Source organism: Meleagris gallopavo, chromosome Z, assembly GCF_905368555.1.
Source record: "Meleagris gallopavo chromosome Z, MGAL_WU_HG_1.1, whole genome shotgun sequence".
Classification (NCBI taxonomy): domain Eukaryota; kingdom Metazoa; phylum Chordata; class Aves; order Galliformes; family Phasianidae; genus Meleagris; species Meleagris gallopavo.
In genome coordinates, this window is record NC_139435.1 from 25,794,369 (window position 1) to 25,814,903 (window position 20,535).

The window sequence follows — 20,535 nt, forward strand, 5'->3', positions numbered from 1 at the left end:
GCCTAAATCTAACAAAGGAGCAAGACCACATTAAGAAAATTTAAATGACAAACACTGGGAGTTTTATTCTGTAAATCTCTGAATATGATAAATCTTCATGAAAGAGTCTATCATTTTAATTGGTAACTTGTTCACTATGTTATGTGCTAATATTCGTGCAAAGGCCAGCACAATTTTCAGGAACAGCAACATGTTTCATTTAACTTTATATCTTATTACTGAACTGTGATGATAAACAATATTCATGTATTTGTTTCATAATAAATTAGAGTACGGCCTGCTTGTACTGTTACATATCTATTTTATTATTGCTGTTTGTTTTCTGCAATTAATTAACATTGATTTAGTCGTAGTCCAGTAGAAGCAGTTCAGATACATTGAGTACAAATTTCTATCCACTTTCTACTGAGGAATAAAAAGTTCCTGACAACGTAGCTGGAAAATCTACATGAAACTCATGACAGTCACAAAGAGGCACCTGCATTTGCACAAAGAGCATACAACATGAGGAAAATGGCAGCAGTGAACTGCTGCTTATTTCCATGGATTAATGTCATTTCTTATTTTATTATGCTTGGAGAATTCCACCAAGGCTGCAAACACACAGAGCCAGGAATGCAAGCTTGTCAGAAGACAAACAGATTGAATTGTACTCTCATCAAATGAGTGCTTTTGCCTATGAAAAGACATGCTCTCCATTTCAAAGTCCACTTAAAAACAGGGCAAGTCATACTTCTCTGTATTACATGGTGACGTGACTAGCAGCTGTACTCCAATTTAGGAAACAGCTTTGGATGAAAAGAAAGAGAAAGTACACTAAAAATTTACAATTTTTTTTTTAAATGACTAGAGTCACAAGCCTGCCACACCTGTAATTTTCCAGTGGATTTGGATATGACAATATCCTTGTACCTTGTTTCAGCAGCAATATGTACAAAGACAGTAATTCAGTGGCAAATTGACTGCTTATATATCTGGATGTAGTGATGAATGGAAACTACAAAGACACTGAGCAAATGGAATGACAACTGGTTTAATGGCTCATAATATCATTTGATAGAGTGTGATCAGGTCAAGCAGTTTACAAACTTCACAAACAAAGACAACAAAAACAAGCAGCATAAAATCAGAATACATTTAAATATGAGTCACAGCTCATATTCAAAATGTTTTGATATACATCTACACCAGGCAAAAGTACATGTCTGCTTTTGTGCTTGTCATGGAACATCAAAGGCTCAATTTGAGTTGCAGAACTTGATAGCTAAAAGAGCTTAATATTGACATAGCCTACAGTCAGCCCAAAAGGAACACAGAGCAGTTTTTTTTGGCTAGAGAAGCCAAACATGCCCCAATATGGAACAATCTGCTTAAGTCTTCTGCGTGCTGTTGGCAACAAGGGAATACCATGCCTTAATTACGTGAATACCAAAAGCAAGAAAATTTGAGCTTTTTTTTGCATTGTATAGCAATTGTAGATTTCAGACAGAAAACAGAAAAAGCAAATGCTGCCTTTCTACAAGACACCTTCCATTATTCAGGAAATGGGTCTCTCTCTATATTTGCATTGCTGGCAGCAGGGACCCTGTCTCAGCCTACATTCTCCATAACACTACAGTCTCTATTTATGCACAGCAAGTGCAAGCCAAACCAGAGGTGGATTATCTTATCCAGTCTGAGCTAATCTTAAGTAGGAAATGTGGTATCTATCAGTGCAAATTAAAAAAATGTCCTATAAATAAATGGTAAGGCTTTCAGCTGAATGTCAGAAATGTTTTAAGAGGCATATTGAAAGCTGCAAAATTTTGCTACTTCACCACCACAGCCATACCTGTCTTTTGGTCACAGTGCCATCCACAGGATCTATGTACTCAAAGCTGTCTGTTCTTTCCACGCTGTAGATACTGCTGCCCACAGCAAACTGCTGGTGGCTGAATGACTTATCAGTGATCAAAGCTTCCAGGTCTCTCATTATGAAATATGCTGTTCTGGGTTCCAACGCTTCATAATCAAACCTTGCATGTATATAAAAAAGTAGAAGTAAAAATTAAGTCCACCACAGCTTAGAAGACAATTCTTTTTTCACAGTTCTCTATATATACACAATTAGCAATTTGTTGCTTACTTCAAAAATTGACAGTAGACTACTGAATCTGGCCACTTAAGTCTCGAGGCAATAGAAACCATTTGGAAAACACATTGTACCTTAAGTAGCACAGAAAACATCATAAAATCACAGAACCATAGAAAAGACCTCTAAGATCACCTGTCCAAACATTCACCCACCACCAATATTTCCCCACTAAATCATGTCCCTTAGTGCGACATGTAAACACTTCTTGAACACGTAAAGGGACAGTGACAATGACATCTGCATTGGCAGCCCATTCCAGTGCCTGACCACTCTTCAGGAAAAGTTTTTCCTAATATCCAACCTGAACCTTCCCTGGAGCAACTAGAGGCCATTACCTCTAGCCCTACCACTAGTTACCCGGGAGATGTCTCCCATCTCACCACAACCTCCTTTCAGGTAGTTAGTTCTACAGAGCAGTAAGGTCCCCTCTGAGCCTCCTCTTCAGAAGACTAAACCCAACATAGCCAGCATTCTGAAATCAAGGACACAATCAGTGCAGTGCTCTGAAGAAAATAAAATAGAAGATACTTTGCTGCAAGTTTTGAGGAACAGCTGTGTTCCTCCATGATTATACTTACTCATCCGAATTAAATCTATTCTGAAAGAAAGAGAGAGAGAGAGAGGCTAAGGTAAGATCTGTGTTATGTGAAAGCCAATTAGAATTCACCCTTTTGAGACAATAATATAAACAAGTACATGTATGAATATTCAGAGGAGTTCTCTTGACTTTAAAGTAAGCATAAAATCAGTTTTCACAAAAGCATTTTCATGAAGAAGCATGAAGAAAGAAATGTATGAGCAAACTTGCTGAGATGTTGACATTTTTCAACACCATGTAACCAACAGCGATTCCACATGTAATATACTGGAAGTGACGTATATGCACAGCTCCTTCAGTGAGTAAAGTCTGCTTACTCAACCGATAAAAAACTGTCCATTACAGTGGCAATCTGTAGCAGATTTTCATTACGTGGACATATGAAACATACATCTAAATGTAGCTAAGCGCAAGTAATCAAGCCTTGTTTGCAGCAGAATTGACCCACTGACTGTATAAGTTCCTGTGCCTTTCCTTCATTTTTCTCACCTGCAGTAATAGTGTCGACCAAACTTCGCCCAGTGATCCCTGACAATTTCTTCTACGCTCTGCTTTCGAGCTGCTAGGATTGAAAGCCAAACTAGAACGGCCCATAGTCCGTCTTTCTCTCGAAGGTGATCAGACCCTAAAGAGAGATATGTAAAGCACATTATTTGATATCGCTGCATTTAAGAAAACAAGCTAAGGAGGCTGGGCAAATGTCTCAATTAACTTGTACATCACATAACAGTATCCAGGAAGGTACCAGCTTCCACAGCTATGGTAGCTCCCAGAGTGACAACCAGAATTCACTTTTACATATGACAAAGTCTGTACCCTAACATTAAATAAATAATATACATGAGTACTTGGATAGAAGTGGTAGCAGTAGAAACACATTTTTAATCATTATACATACAGGGCATTTCCACACTTCTGGTACTGTTTCCCCAAACTGGGCAAGACACTCAGACTCCTGGCCAGTGTTCTGTGTTATGTGAGTCAAGTTCAAGAGCATCTCCCTATCTGCACAGATGTTCATCTGTCAAGCTGTGGAGAAACAGTTTTCTCATTCCATGAAAAAACATAAATTTCCAGAATATTTATAAACTTCCATCAGGACAAATAAAAAAAAAATATATATATTTTTTTAAAAAGCATCATAAATAGCTTCTGGAGGAAAAAAAAGCAGAAAAGAAAACTTTTTTCCCTTTCTGACTTCCTCCTTACCTTTCAGAGATAAGAATGTTTGAATGCTCAGACCTAAATTCCTTCCTAGTTTCATATTCATGACAAATTGATACAAAAGAAACTAAGAAGAATTTTTGAAAATCCCACGGGATTTAGGACACATTCAGGGATACAGGAGGCACAAATTCAAGTCTACTATTTGAATTCAAATGGAATATGGACTTGAACTGCCAGTTTCCACATACAAAACCAAAAGAACAACTTGGAGTAATGAGCTGCTTCCAAAAGACTTATCACTTATTTTGACCAGAAACATTTCTATGAAAGTAAACTCTGTCTGTTAAAACGGAAATGTATCAAAAAGCAAAAAGTTTCAATAAAATTATCATTTTGTAACCAAGGAGTATTACATAGGAAAGGTTCTTGGCCATGTCAGCAAGCACCCTCTCCTTCTGGATAATTTACAGCAAGTTTCTGTGGCAATCTGCACCTAATCTAGGTGAACATTTTTGAAAATTAATAGAAAGTAAGATCCAGGATGCTCTACACTTAGCAGATACTGGAAGATGACTACTTCAACTAATAGACTCAAGAAACTTGAGTTGTCAAATCTGTGGCCACTGCTCTGGCATATTAGCACCAGATTTAATTGAAGTTTTTTAGTTGCATTTAGTTATCATTTTCTGTTCACACACCATAGAAGACCTGGGTACAAGACACATTAAGTCACAATTTTTTCTTTTTCCTCATGAATCAATCAATAGTTTGACTATCTGTGCTCCTAAAAATTACTTAGTAAAAAATTCTCCACAGAGAAATCAGAAAGGCTTTTGTTTCAAAATCTGTTGCATGATATATTCTCCCTCATCAAATATAAAAATTCTGCTGCATCAAGTCTGCTTTGCAGTTCTGTAGTTTTATATAATAGACTGCAAGTTCTGTACACACATTTGTCAAAAATGGCTGTGTTTTCCTACTGGCAAAGGATCTGGTTCTCGTTATATAAATTGAAGCTGTTAATCCTGTGAAAAATTGTCGAGAGAAAATTAAATACATAAGGAAAACAGTAAGATATGCCTGGAGCAACTGTGATTTCTGTGGTTAACTCTTGACATCCATCCTTCAGTTACCACTGCTGCTTTTGACTTTCAGTCCACCTTTTTGACAGAGAGCAGCAAGTCAAGGTAGCAGCTGCTATTCACACAAATTTGCTAAGTGCCCATCAACCTGGGATTTTCAAAGCTTTGCCTGTAACTTAGGCTCCTTGGCTTTTATTCAGCCCTAGAGGTACAGACTCCCATCCCCCTTGAATCTAATATTTTTAAAAAATTACTACAGTTAACTATGTGTAAATTACTAATCCAGTACAATACCAGAACAGCTTAAAAATGATTACGAAAAAGTTGTAAAGGGGAAAAATGTTTCTAGAAAGCACAAGAAAAAAAGATATATGAAGATTATGCTTGAGTCTATGAGTTGGATTCTGTAGAAAACTAGGACACTGAATAGCTCAAATGGATTTAAGAACAGAGACAGACAGCAATGTTCCTTCATGTTTGCAAAGTAGCTGTCATGATACTGAGAATACTTTCTTTCTGCCACTTTTGATCTGCCTTGACCTGTAGTCTGTGAACTGTTCCCAACAAGGACAGTCTGCTAATACGGTGCCTAGAGCTATAGCCTGGTCCCCTAGCAGCTGCTATAAAAACTGCAAGAGCTTACTTTGTTCTCTGGTTCAGAGCCTCCAGATGCTATCAAAGCATGTAATGCTACTTGATCACAAGAAAAAGGGCAGGTTATTATCTATGAACCCTTTTGCAAATAGCTTTAGATTAAAAAAAAGAAAACAAATGTCCCCAAACAGGAACTCAGCCCTACAGATAATCAGATCCTCACCTTTTCTACTTCCTCTTTGCGATAACACAGTAGATCAGCTGAAGGATCCCTCCCACAGAAATACCAACAATCTGGTCTACAGATAACAAAATCAGCTTTGCTCATATACAAAGCAAATGGTATGATCCTATCTTTTATTGTAGACAAGAATTTGTTCCTAGAAACGCTGCCACTGCAGCTTTCTGACACTGCCACTAAAAGGAGGATGTAGAAGAGAGCTGTCATCTCCTACCAGCGCCTGTCACTCCTCTGGTAAAAGCAAGAAAAGTTGTTAGGCCAGCACAGCTGCAGGGGGCTTTCTGGGTGTCAGAAGCAGCTTGGCTGCTGCCCACGGCTGGGCAGGACAAAAGGGTGTGAAACTGCAGCCTGGCCCTGCTAAGTTGTTTTGGGAGCTGGTGGGGGGGTCCCAGACAGGATGGAGGAGGCTGGGAATGCTATGCATTGTCCTGGTAACTGTGAACTTGCCTCAGCATTGCTGTTCCTTTTTTCTTAACCTTCCTGGTTCTTCTTTTAGCCATTCATTCTTAGCACAGGAAAGGTTAATTCTGCCTAAAAGTCATCTCTAGTGATGATATTACCCACAACTTAAATTGCTTAATCTGCTCAACAGACACTAGCAGCGGAGATGTGGTAGAAATAAACACTCAAGTGACTTGTTTCAAAGTAAGTGATCATTTACTCTCCCATTGTGCAACACGCTGCAGACTGCAAGCCATCAAATCACACAGTGAAAGGCACACCACTGTGTCAGCAAAATAGCCAGTACATCTCGACATGTGTGCAAAGGTCTAAACTTAGCACTGAAGAAAGTAAGCATTTTGATTTCACAAACAGTTTGAGTATGTTTCACTGAACCAAATTGGTCCAGTGAAACATGGACATAAGAATTTTTGGAAAGGTCCCTGAGCCTTGTTTTGGCATGGCTTAAGCTTATAAATCTCTGTGAAGAGGGTTGAGTGTACACATGTATCATTCTTCTGATCCATTTAGCAGCTTTGGCGTGTGTTGTGTCCTTGTGTGTCCTTCATGATGACATACAGATTGTTGCTCCTCTGGAAAGAAAAAGCATAGGAAGAAAGCAATCCAGAGGCAAAAATCTGTATGGAAAAACCTGTAAACAATCCAACCATTTCAAAATAAAAAAAATCAGTGATTAAAAACACTGGCCTAACAATAACAGTAACCCTGCGTTCCCAAGAAATGTCTTGATTGATTATTCTTATTAGAAGGAAAAATGAGATCGGGGATTTCTCAGAATTTGTTTATTCCACCTCTTATTTTACCAGCTGATCAACTAGTTGGGCTACTATATACACATATGTGCAAATTTACTGCTTTCATTTCTTTTAGTAAATTAAAATCCACTACTACAACTCTGTTAGTGAACTCTGGTTTTCACTCGTTTTATCTATGTAGGTGTCTTCATTTCCTCTCTCACACTTACTCTTACTGTCCAGCTCACGTGCTAGAAACACGAGGCAGGGAGCTAGTTCTGCCAGCTCTGTTCAGTTAACAGTATTTTCCTCCAGTTCATACACCTAATATCTGTTGCTGTGAATCTGCAAAGGCAGAGTCAGTTTGTGCAAAGTGATCAAATAAAAGGTGCTTCACAATTCCTGAGGCTGTAATACTACCAGTCATTCTGTCTGCTGAGGGCACTCAGCAATCTCAGGATAATTCTTATTGATACTTCTGATTGAAAAATACATAGCATTAATGAATTCCAGCCAGTAAGGAGACAAAACAGAAAGAACAGTGGAGTCAACAAACATTTTTCTAATTATGTCACTGTATTTAATTTGCCATTGGTAAGGAAAATTACAGTAACAGCAAGTACTGTGACAGCTTATTTTTAAGCTAATTTGCCAATTATATTTCTCAATATAATAATAACAACAAAAGTTATTTTATACTACTGCAACAGTTAATTGCTATGGGCAGACTCAGAGTAAACACTCTGGGAAAAACTGTTAGAGCACATTCCCATTCACAAGAAAGTACACAGACAGGCTTAAACTGAAGTAGTCTTGAGAGTCAGTAGTCTGAGAAACAAGTAAAATCATGAAAAAATGTTTGCATGATTTTTTTTTTTTTTTTTTTTTTTTGATACTGTCAAGCTGTTGGGCATGCAGGCTTTCTTTTATATGTCTCATTTATCTGAGAAGAGTTCCAATTTTGATAGACAGTGAGCCTTGAGGATCATATATAAGAAGAAAATGTAATTGCTTTTCCCTAAATTAGCCTATTCTGTCTAGCATATTGCACTCTGTAAATGAAATTTTAAAACAAATGTGAGACTGAAGCATGTACACAAACTCACAGTAGAATATTTTGTCTGCACACAGTTTGAGCCTTACAGAATTATCCTCCAGTGATTTGAATCTTGATGGTATTTTGGGCAAATGGGGTCTTGCGTTACTGTAACAGGTAAGACCATACAGCTCTTTAAAGGCTTTCATTATTTTCAGCACCAGACCATCTTTATACTCTCCACTAGTTCTTCTTCCACATAATCTTGCAGGAGAAAGCAATTGGTGTTAATGGCATCTGGAAATTTGGAGATGGAGCATGCAAGTTTATGAAAGATACATCAATTACTGCAGTGGCTTAAACTGCAGAAAGATAAATCAACCACACTGCTCTCTGAATCCTGATTAATTCTTTGCTGATGAAATTTAGAAACTAATTGCTGCTGCAGATGCCCTTCTCTGAACTGTGTCCTAAGCATTAGTCATAGAACCAGAAAGCTACTAACCTCATCTGACAAGCTCCTCACACGACTACAAAAATGGAAGAAGATTTTAAAGTACTGGTTGAGCTCCAAGATCAGCTGCCAGAAAACAAGTCTGGGAAACGCAGCACTAGGGATGTTTTCAAAATCTTTTGTCCTTTTATAGCAGAAAATTTGCTTTTATTTATTTGCCAGTGCAAAATCCCTTATATTATAAAACTAAGACTCTGTACTGTTTGGAAATTCCAGCTGGGCTGGATTACCTAGGTATACAACCAATCAGTCTCCTGTGCTGCATGGTTAGTTTGACAGTAAAATGTGGATACGTAAATCCACATTCTCTTGCACAGAACAGTAATTTTCACACTCTGAGCTGCTATATAGTATATTTCTTGAAAACTTCTGCACTGAAAACTAAGATGTGTCATTTCAGTTCCCTAAATAGCTGAGACGGAAAGATAAAAAATTTACCCAAATGCCCAACACTGGCAGAAACTTGTGAAGGTGATGCAGCTCTTACGTCATTACCAAAAGGTTTGCAATAAGGTAAATATTTATTGCTAAAAACAGCTCACATTGCTGAAGTATTGGTAATTTACACACCAGCCTATGTTTTACTAATTAATCTCCTGGCATATGTGGTTTTTCCAGACAGCTGCAGAGAACTGAAAGATGATTAGAAAATTGAGGCAAAGAGAAAAACAAACTTTAGATATCATTCTAATTGCCCTCTAGGCTCTGCCACTATTAATTTACACAAAAACTACCTATAGACTGGCCCAATGCTCCCAGTGGTCTGCATGCCAATAGGCTGGAATCTCAACAGTTTATACTACTGTTTAGATGGCATTGTCAAAAATGAGAGGCCAGGTGGCTTTCTGAACTGCCAATGAAGTTCTCTAGGTATAGGAAGCTGATCAGAGTGGACCAAGATGCACAGGTCCTGTTCCTGTAGAACAGCTCTCCACATCATGCACGAACACGTTGTTCAAGCACCATTACAACTCACAAGAGACAGAATTTAGTGGAAATATGAAGAATTAATAATGGGATAGAAGAATCAGATTAAAACAGGAATACAGAGAATACTAAGAATGCAGAGATGGGTATGAAGTCAGGAGATGAGAGCTGCAAAATCAGAATAGAGGCTACAGTACAAAATACTATTGGTTTAGGACTTTACTGAAATATGCCTACTTCCAAGAATAGGCAAACTCCATAGGCTCTTCCTTTATCTCTCATAGTCTGTCTTCCCCCACTCCAACAAGCATCTGCTACTTCAGTTATTAAAGAAATAAGGTCAAAACAAATCACAACATCCTCAGTGTTTCAGTAGGTCAAGCTCAGAAATCAATTCTCTTGATCTCTATATGGCTGATCTGCAGAAAATCAGTATAACTGACACTTAGGCAGACCTGAGCATGCACATGGGTAGAGGTCATGTCTTTTCAAGGTGCCAGGGAAATTCGTTAGTTGGTCTTTTTCATGCAGTAGGACACACTACACTCAGTTAGCTAGGGCATCCAGATGTACTTCAGTCTGTGGGAGCTCACTGTCAAACTCCCACAGGCTAATTCCAAACAAATCACATATTTCTCTTCCTACAGCATGACAGTGAAAACAGGGTTGCTCATTTTCAAATAATTTAGGTGCTAATGACATAGCGTTGATGTCTCAAGGGCCACCTAACTTTCATGGAAATAACCATCTTTGGATATATATGCAAGAGAAACTTTAATATCCAGAGAGAAGTGAAGAAATGACGTAGTAAAAAATGAACCAAAACCTCCCCTCTGGTTCAGACCTCTCACAAACAGAGATGCAGTCTAATGCATGTAAGAACAAATGACAGCATGTTCTGAAAGGTACACAATCTTCTGAAAATGTCCCCCTTCCCAAGCTAAAACTGTCATTCTAAGACCTTGCAGAAAACCCTTAGAAAAAAACCTATCCAATGCAGTACCAAACTGTGTCAGACACAGCAGTCATGCCAAGGCAACCAGGGTGCTAGTAATGGGACAGTGATTCACAATCAGAACAGAAAGCAAAACACATTCTTTACTCATTATTACAGACCCCCAAAGAAAATTAATGTATTCTTGGCTTTTTCACCACAGCCCAGATACTTAGAAGAAAGTTAATGAGCAGCTATTGCATAAAGTGGAATGTGTATGGCTTAAAGATATCCCTATTTTTAAACAAGCAGCATCCTGGCCTAAATCACCTAATAGTCACTTAGTTCCAGAGTTAACTAAATCAAAGCAATATATAATTTCTAATCATATTTCACTGCACAACAAATAATTTTCTATGAAAAGCCGTGGTCAAGGAACTACACACACACAAAAAAATCAAACTTCATGGAATTTGCATCAAAATATACAATGTGTTATTAACCATGCAGTATGTTAAGTTATTCAGATATGCAATTATTCAAAAACACATGTATTACAACCACAGTAATAAAAAACATAAAGAATAAATAAATTATGTTCCAGAATCCAGGAAAGAAAAAAAGAAGCACTGTAAAATGTGTTCAGTTTTTCTCATTCTACAAAACCACATTTGTTCAGGTTTATAGAGCATAAGCCACTGGTTTACTCTGAATGAGGGCAGCTCAGATTTATCTTTCTGCATTCTGTTGTTTGACTGGTTCTTGCGACAGATAAGGGAGAAATACTTAGGGGAGAACAGGTGCTGATATGCAGCTGAATTTATTCTAGTGATGACTTTATCACTATCTGGTTTTCCAGTATTTGTAATGCTCTAAAAAAGGGATGCACGTAACAGGTTTGATTAGACATAACACTCCTCACTTTGTACACTGATTCATGTTAGGAAAAACAACAGTCTGCAAGAAGCATGCAAATACAAGCAAAATCCCTCAAAATGCCATCGCGGCCCATAAAAAATACTATTACAGTGGAACTAGAGACATCCTTCCACATAACATTCAAGTCAGAATACAGTGGCAGATGCCTTTGAAGGTTGTCAGAACGTCAGTGATAAGACCACCATCTTTCACATGGCAATATCCATCTTTCACATTTTTCATACTTCCAGGTAAATGGACAGCAGTGACTACTAGATGCCTAAAATACGAAAAGATAACAGTCTTTTGTTCAAGCACAAGATAATTCGCTGAATTTTTTATTATTATTATTTTTTGGCTTTGACTTGATGTACCTAGGAAAATTACTGTCATTAAAAGTCTCCGGAAATGTCTGATTACGTACTACTTACCAGTGCCAAAGCTTTCCTCCCCACAGAGTGAGCAACGTCCAGAATCCATGAGATTGGAAAAATATCTCCATCCTGTTGGTGTTTCATACACAGGAACCTTCATTACTTTTGCCACTCTGCAGAAGGCACAATAAAACAATAAAACATCACACATTTAAGAAAGTGGTTTTTTTTGTTGTTATTGTTGTTTTTTGTTTGTTTGTTTTTTACACATAGCTTGAGGTCAGTCAAGGAATATTCTAGGTTTTGCTGTATCTCAGAACAGCTGAGCTATGAAATAAAACAAAACAAAACAAAACAGATGAACAGGACCATTCAAAACTGATCCCTCAGAACTTGTTGTCAGCAAGAACCTAGATAAGTTTATACACTGCAGTGCTTTGGAAAAGGTAGGAACCTCAGCTAAACAGGCTTTACCAGTACATTTCTCTTGTTATTGAGCCAGACCAAGTTACATGTAGAGTTTTGTTATATTAATGCTTTCCTTAAAGTTTGATCACTATGTTGAAGTACCTTCCTTTACAAAACACAGGAGGCCAACAACTACACGCTAGGAAGACACTTCTGTTCATGTATTCAAAGCCAAGCCAGTACAGGAGAGTTTTCAAAGCACAACATCTGTTCTAAAAAAAGCATTTATGTGATTCTGTTATAAGCCGGATTTGCAATCCCCTTTAAGGAGCCCTCTACAAAGCTACAAGGATTTACACAAACTGAGTATTACCATTCCTCTTGATTCTTGCTCTCACAGCATTTTCAGTCAACTGCTTCTTACTATGAAAAATAGGACATGAGGAATAGTCAATCTGATAGACAAGGATCTTTCACAGAAGAATAACTGAGATGATATATGTAGGCTGCTCCTAAAGTAATGCCTCCTATTTATTCTCATGGAAGCTACAACAAAGTGCACAAGAACACTATTTGATAGAGTAAATTTCCTGCCACAAAACACTGTTTCTCAACACAGTCACCACCATTAGCTGTGCATTTTCACCAGCAGTGAACAACATCCTGCATGGCACACTTGTAAAAGTCTGTCTCACTGTCAGTGTCACCTCTGCTGAAACACACCACCCACAATCTCACTGGGCTCACATTCTTTGTTTGATCTCCAGAAATATCCAACAAGCATTGACGAATGTCAGTGGGTGCAATTTTTTCCACATAGAGGAATACAATTCCACACCTCTGCTTCATACGCACTTCCATGTCAGACATCATTTCATCAAACTGCCCCACTGCTGCCACCTGTCACACAGCATATATGTAACAGAATACTGGTGGGAAGTTTCAACTTCTACTGTCATACCACCAATATCCACTTCTGACATCATGAGCCAACGTAATAATAATACAGGAGACATTACTTTCATAGCCCTCATACTTAATTTTAACTACAGTCAAGCTCAGACAAAGTAGACCAGGAGGGATTCAACCTGCTTAACATAATCCACCTAGAACTTATGAGTCAAGGCTAAAGCAGTCACCTCTCTGATCAACAGAGAGACCTGTTTTCAGACAGGCCGCTGCTCTTTCTTAAAGCAGGTGCATATTGAGGTATACAAGATGAGCATTCCAAATGTGCAAATACTGACCTTTCTGAAACCTGAATGAAAGTGCAGTCTTTCAGAATTATCTGCAAAATCTTTAGTTAATCAGTGCCATCTGCAAATCCAATTTTTTTTTTCCATGTAATAAAGATCTGTTGCTATATAAGTCTCCTATTCAGCCTAGGTGTTCATTTTTGTTTTATATCTTATATCTAAAAAGGGTATTTTATAAATGAAATCAAGTAAGAATTGCTGGTACTTATTTGAAAAGAGTTAGAAAGAAATACATAGAGTAAAAACATATCAATGTGTTTAATCTTAAACTTGTGTATCATTCTCTAATGTCAGGTAGAGGCAAGTGTATAACTCTATGTGTTCATACAGCACCAGCTGTATTTTTGGGCCTTACATATACCTCTGCATAACAGAAGTCATACAGTGCAGAGCTTAACAGGTTTATAGCTGGCTCTGCAAAAAAGCAAAAACATAAAAGCATTTTAATCTGTATGTAGCAGTAAGTGCAGGCTGGGAATGGGACCATCCTGCCAAAAAGTAGAAAACAATACAAAAGAAAACAATGGTTAGCATGCTGGAAGAGCAAACACAATTCTCTTGAGGTAGCCTAACAATGCACCACAAATATCTCTGTTTGCAGAAATGTTCCAATATCCTGGTTTTGGGAGAAGGAAATCCCTTCCCTTTCACTTTTCTGAATTTCTCTATTTTGGGAACGAATACACTCAGGTGGACCTGTTTTGACCAGCACAAAAGGCTTTTAGGATCTTGTTAAGCTTGCTCAAAGTTTTCTGGCTATTAGGCCAGCTCTGAAAATACACATGACGATCCTGTTGGTATTGGGTTTATTTTAGACTAAGCCTTTCAAGCAAAGAAACATAACATATATATAAACACATAAAGCTTACACTGAAATACAAGATCCTTTCTTACAATTCTTTTGTTGTTTTTGTTCTTGACTCTCAACAGAGTAAATTAGTAGAAGCAGCAAATTCAGGTCAACTTTAACAACTACTTATCAGCAGCACTGCAGAAAAAGGCATTACAACGTATTATGCAAGAAGGGCCAAGTTCGAGTAAGTAAGAGACTTGACAGTACACCATATTCTGAGCAAAAACAACAACTGCTCTGAGTTGTGCCCGGAGAAGGTTCACTTTCCTCTCTATGCCTGTTTCCCACCTTTGAACTGTCACTTCTTTGAGCAAGGAGTAGTTCTGTTTTCAAGGCTGTAAAAAGGGTTCTATCCCAGTTGAGTAATGCAAACCACACAACAATTTGTCCTCACCACAAAGCTTCAGAAGGGCAATAAACTGACAGTCTGAACAGACATTCAAATATTATCATACCTAACAGGCCTGGCTTATCATCTTATCCAAGTAGCAAGCTAATTAGAAAACATACGGCGCCTCCCCAACCTCCTTAGCCAACAGGTTTATCCCTGTCCTGCCCATATCTTTGCCTACAGTTTGAGTAATCTGAGGAGAATGTATGCTTTAAATACGACAGTTTTAAAGAATCACTGTCTGCTAGTAACAATTATTGGCATCACAGAATAAATTTTGGTAAACAAAGGCATAGCTCCAATGCATGGATCAATTCAACAGTCTTCTGCATTTAGCTGAATCTCAGAAACATGTAAACCCATCCTAGCATTCAACAGATGCTTTTAGAGACATTGTACTTGCTTCATATCTGCACATAATACTTCAGATTCCTACATTAAATGTGACATCACTAGACACTGAAGATGAGAGCTATTTTCCTGTAGCACACTGAAAAATAAGTATCCTCTTTCTTACTGTCATTTTGCTGAAACAAAGAATCACCCAGTGGAAATCCCAGCAAATACATGTACCTTTACCATGCAGCCTATAAACACGACAAATGAGGGTTCCCAAAATTCTCAAAGCTGCAGACTAAGAGCAAAAATGCGCTACCTCAGCTCAAACAAATAACAATGCGAGCTACAGGAAAACACTCTTGAGAAGAAGGAGCTGAAATTACTACATCTCCAAAGACATGTAAGGTAAACACAAATTATAGGTGGGGGCATGAGGGGGAGTGTAAATTTCATATTCTACTAAGCAAAGAAAAGACTATAGTGAGGGCTTCTGGAATATTTAATTCTGCAAGAACAACTGCTGACAAGTCATGCTCTATGTTCTTGTTCTGGAATACAGATCCATAAATTACAATCGATGCTGTTTTTAGCAATGCAACTTCACAAGATAGCTCAAACAAGCTCACATATACACAGTTATTTAATTTTCTCTTTAATTTCTCCATGTTAAAAGTGGGAGACTGAGTTCTGTGATCCCTAAATTCTGAGGACTTAGAAATGGAAAGTCAAGGGGTTACAATGAAGTTATTTTTTTTTGTCGATATGAGATCTCTTGATCAGGTGGGATATCATTTCTCTCAGAAAGTGAGTTTTGGAACTGGTCCCATAAAGAGATTATAACTTGAAGAAGTTGTGGACACATTGCCTGCCTCATCTGAGGGAATTTTTTATGTCCTTATATGTACCATGTCTCATTGTCAAGGTGCTAATGCAGCAGTGCTCCTTCAGGGACAATAGCTAAGCCTCTGAGTTCTCGGGTGTAGGTGTGAGTTGTCAAAAGGTCTGGTAAGAATATATTTCCAGAGCAACTCAAGAAGACTGGTAGAAAATATGCCATATGAGTAGGTTCATTTTCCTGAACTGTTTGAGCAGAGGCATTCTATTTATGTCTAACAACGCAGTCGATATACCTGTGTTTATATGTTCTGTGAGTATGAACAATGCAGAAGGAATACAGCAATCCATGGGCATTCTGGCTCTTATCACCTCAGACATTAATGGGACTAACTTCAAACAGTATTCCTGTTTGCCTTCTCTCAGCGTAAGCGCTCACTACGTCAATGAGAATACATGGTAGAGTTTCTTGTGCCTTCTGCTGCACTGAGTAGCTCTTGCTAGAGGGGACACAAGGTATTTACACTTGGGCCTAAACTGCAGGGCATTCATTTCAATTATTCTGTCCACAGCAGAGCTAAGGGCATTCATGGTCCCAGTATGTAGAAAAATAAAGGAAAAAACTTCAAAGAGTAGTTAAACATACTATTTAAAACTATGTTTTGTGAATTAAAAAAAAAAAAAAAATCAAGGCAGCAGCAGCTGTTCTTACATGGGGAGATAATAAAGTGAGTTAAAATAACTGTATGGTTACGTAGTTACATTTACCCTTCTACTCTCACTTTTATTTTGAAGAGCTAGTCGCTGACTATCTATACTTGTCGTCCACTTTTTATTAAAGCATTAGAACACACAATGCAACAATAAAAAGCAACACCAGAAAATAGCATTGATAAGCAAAACTGTTAAGTTGATCCTTAGGTTCTGCAGTAAGGCTCACCGAACTGTGAAATGGAAAGCTCATAATAGAGTTAAAAATGAAAATAATGACAAAATTCACAATGAAGATCAGAACTTTTGAAAATTTCCTGTCAGAAAAAAAAAAAAAAAAAAGAACAGTTAATTCTGAAACTGTTTCTGAAAATCTTAAGAGACTGATGTGGAAAATCTACCTGTTCTGAAGCAGACAACTACACAACTTATCTTATAGATGCACAGCTGACAGCCATACGCAGATCACCTAATTAGGAAAATACAAGGTACAGGACTCTAGATTCTGTTTTGTTAAGGAAAATATTATCCTGCTTAAACTGTGTAAAAAAGTAACTTCTCATTGAAAAATATCTATATTTAAATGAGTTAAAGGAATCTCCTTATGAAACTGTTCTTTCAGCTTTCCGTCCACAGTAGAAACAGATTATTTTTCCCAAATGGACTAATAGTTGAAGTAGTCTTCAACAGTATCTATCAGTCTCTGTACATCTGTAAGTCACTGCAGTTTTGTAATAAAAAGATACCACTGATTGCAGTGGAATAATCATTATGTTCACAAAAGCCAAAGGAGGGTTTGCTCCAGCCTGTAACTACATTGCCACAAAAGGACCTGATGAATACCTGTCATTGAGATACAACAAATGGTCTGGGGCAAGCTGACTTTCTTGTGCTCAGTGAAACTTTTATAACTTCTGAGAATAGATCAGTCAATTAAAGAAAACTGCCCTGCCAGAATCATGACACCCATTCATTCCAAAGATAAAGGTCACAACAATGAGGGGAAGGGCTTTCTTTCACAGCTCTCATGGACAGTAGATGACTGGCTAGAGTTTTGCACTGCAGGTGAAATGCTGGCTAGGGTAAAATGCAGCACTGCACTCACTGGAGTCTTAGTGGGAAAAAAAGAGAAGGAGATTGTAATGAAAGGAACACGAAAGAAGTGGCTACTGAGTGTCTTCCTCTCATCTTCCACCATCTGCAGGCGTCAACTGCTCACATGAAACGTGCTCACGGACACCTGAGTGAGCAGATCTCAAAATGCAGACTGGTATTTCATGGATACATTTTTTTCCACCCCACTCCTCTCTGTGTAGCAGAGGCAGATGAGGTGCTTAACCTTAGGCAGCAAAGAGTCCAATTCTGCAGGAGGATAAGCACTCTGAGCACTAAGTCAACAGAAATCAAAGGAATCTGAGAGGCACAAGTATGGGTCACTGTTGGAAAGTATGTAGTAGTGCAGTTCCTCAGAATATCACTGTAACTGCTTCTTTCAGAGGTACTGGCTATAAAAGAAAAAAGTTTCACGCTGGGTATTCTAAACCTCACCTTTAGCCACTGAAATAGACCATGTTATGTAATCTCCAGCTAATTAAAAACCTGATTCAATTTAAGGCCTAAGGCATACTTTATTTTTTAAAGTCTATGATTTGACTGAAACTAAGAAAACCAATTTTTCTTCCAAATTCTTTAGTCTTTCTTGGTAAAATATTTGAGGTAAGGATATGTACCTGGTTTATCAATAAAATAATTTCTCTAGCTGAAAATAACAGTCTTGGTACGGTCTAGCCTTGGCAAAAAATGCAGTCTTTATTTGATATTTTATGAGGTGAAATGATTCAAAATGTCTGTAATACTTTTCAATCCTGAGATCAAAATAACTGGCTTATGCTTTCCTACAGTTTTTCTTTCCTTCAATTACAGATTCTGCTTCTTCTCTTCTCGTACTGTATTGTACAGCCTTTGTTGTAATGAACTTAAGTGTACTTGCAATCAGACCCAAAATTTGATTCTTTTGGAGTACTGAGATGACATACAAAACTGAATGCCTATCACATCACCACATTTTCTTCTCCATCCAATATTTGCATTAATCACTTCATTTTCTCTCCAACATTCATAATTCATAATAGTTGAAATTTTTTTTTATCTTCCTTGAACAAAATATTCATTGCTTTATCCACTACAAGGTCCCTGCTCCATTCTCACTGCATGATGTTTCCGCTTATTCTGTGTTCTCAACACAATAATGCTGGAAGTCTCCTTGCAACATCATTTCTCATCTCTAGAAGTTTAATAATTGGTCACCTTTGGTGACTTCTCTCCTATTCTCACAATTTCTCAAGGTGCAGGAATTACAAACTAAACAGACTTAACCTTCTTCAATCTGATCAGCAAGTCACCCATTTTTCTTTGTAACGGTGAAACTCCTAGCAGTCTGTGAGAAACTCACAGCAGTAGTAATGACAGCACCAGCACTGGCACCAGCTATAATATGAAATAGATGTTCTGCTTCTGGATGTTTTCATTCTGTCTGCACCTTCCCATAAAAGGCTTCAACTGCATATTGTGCAAGGAGCAGAGCTAAAACAACAGCCACCCCCCTTTTATGGTCAAGTATTACAGTGTTATCCTCTCGCAGTCTTTAATTTATTAAGTAAAAAGCAGAGGAATGCTAAGTGCTTGAACATAACACAGATAACCAGGACATCCCACTAAGATATGACAGTTGGCAGAGGGGTTATCAGGAGAACAAGGCAGGAAAAAAAAAAAAAAGATACTTAAGAGCTATTTTCTTTCTCACAGAGGATTATAGTAATAGAAAATGACAAATAAAAACCATATGGAAATGCCTTAGCTACAAAGGGTCTCCCTACCCCTGCAAAGTTGTAGCTGTAAAATGCTTCTGCAAGTGGACTAAAAGTACACTGAACTAAGCACTGGTGTCTGGAATTGCTTCTGTCATGAAAATAGGCAATTTCAGGTGGATTTTCTTGCCTGACAATAGTTCTGACGATGGTTACAGATTGCTATTAAATGCAGAAATCACATCCTTATTAAATTTAATTTGGGACAATTTGAATTCCCTTTCTATCAATGGAGCTTCATGGAATTCATTCAACAGCAAGCATAGTGCCAGCTCACTGTTCCAATATCCTCTCCTACCTCAGACTCACAATGGCCTTTCCCTGTTTAAATGCTTTCAACAGTGCAAATTAAAATTACCCCAGCAGAAAGACTAAGTCATATAAACACTACCTACCATTCTCATGCCTTGTAACACAGCAACCATACACACCAGAAATTTATTTGAGCTACACAGAACACATTCATTTTCAGCACAATCACCACTATACTCCATAGACATGAACTACTGCATGGAAAGTCAGCCCCTTGGCTTTAAATTCCTAAAAGCCAAACAAATTAAAAACGTAGTGTCTCCCTTTGGATCACTCAAGTTCACTGGATTTTACTGACCTCTGTATAAGCAGACTTGAGAAGACTTGCAACACCTACAGAAGAGTTAAGAAACACTCATCAGGAAACTCAGACTCTGAAATGCACAGTTGGGCCCTGAAGTCATTTACATTCCTTGTTGCCACCTATAGGCCACGGTATGAACTCACAGTTTAATATTTCCAGTGACAACACAATCTTCTTGCACAGACAGTTTGTAACACCAAAGACAATATTACAAGGCCCTTGCAAACAAACAAAACAAAGGCAAAAACACAGCAGTTTTTGAAGCACAAGACCCTTCAGAAAACAATGGTATTGCCCCAATTTATGCCCCAAAGTCAACAGGCTATTTTGTGATGCAATCACAGGTGATAAAAGTTCACTCTTGTTTAACTACGTACTGCTGATGCTAAATGAATTTTCACACAGGCCAGCAGCTGCCGCACAGCTCTACCTCAGAATTCTATAAAAGTGCTGCAGAAAGCCTCTGCTTTTTCCCTGCTGTTCAGAGAGAAAAAGATCAAAGCAAATGGCCTGCACAGCTCATTGCTTTACCTTCAGAACTGATG

At 38.0% G+C, this 20,535-nt stretch overlaps 1 protein-coding gene across 1 annotated transcript in view; it reads right to left on the reverse strand.

Annotated features, from left to right (window-relative positions):
- The window catches only part of PGM5 (phosphoglucomutase 5), a 69,139-nt gene that overhangs the window by 16,771 nt on the left and 31,833 nt on the right, over window positions 1–20,535 (reverse strand). Inside the window, exons 7-9 of the mRNA XM_085212810.1 lie at window positions 11,773–11,888; window positions 3,222–3,357; window positions 1,832–2,015 (exon numbers count right to left, since the gene is read on the reverse strand). Coding sequence (XP_085068936.1) covers window positions 1,832–2,015; window positions 3,222–3,357; window positions 11,773–11,888 — 436 coding nt within the window. The remainder of the gene's footprint in view (window positions 1–1,831; window positions 2,016–3,221; window positions 3,358–11,772; window positions 11,889–20,535) is intronic.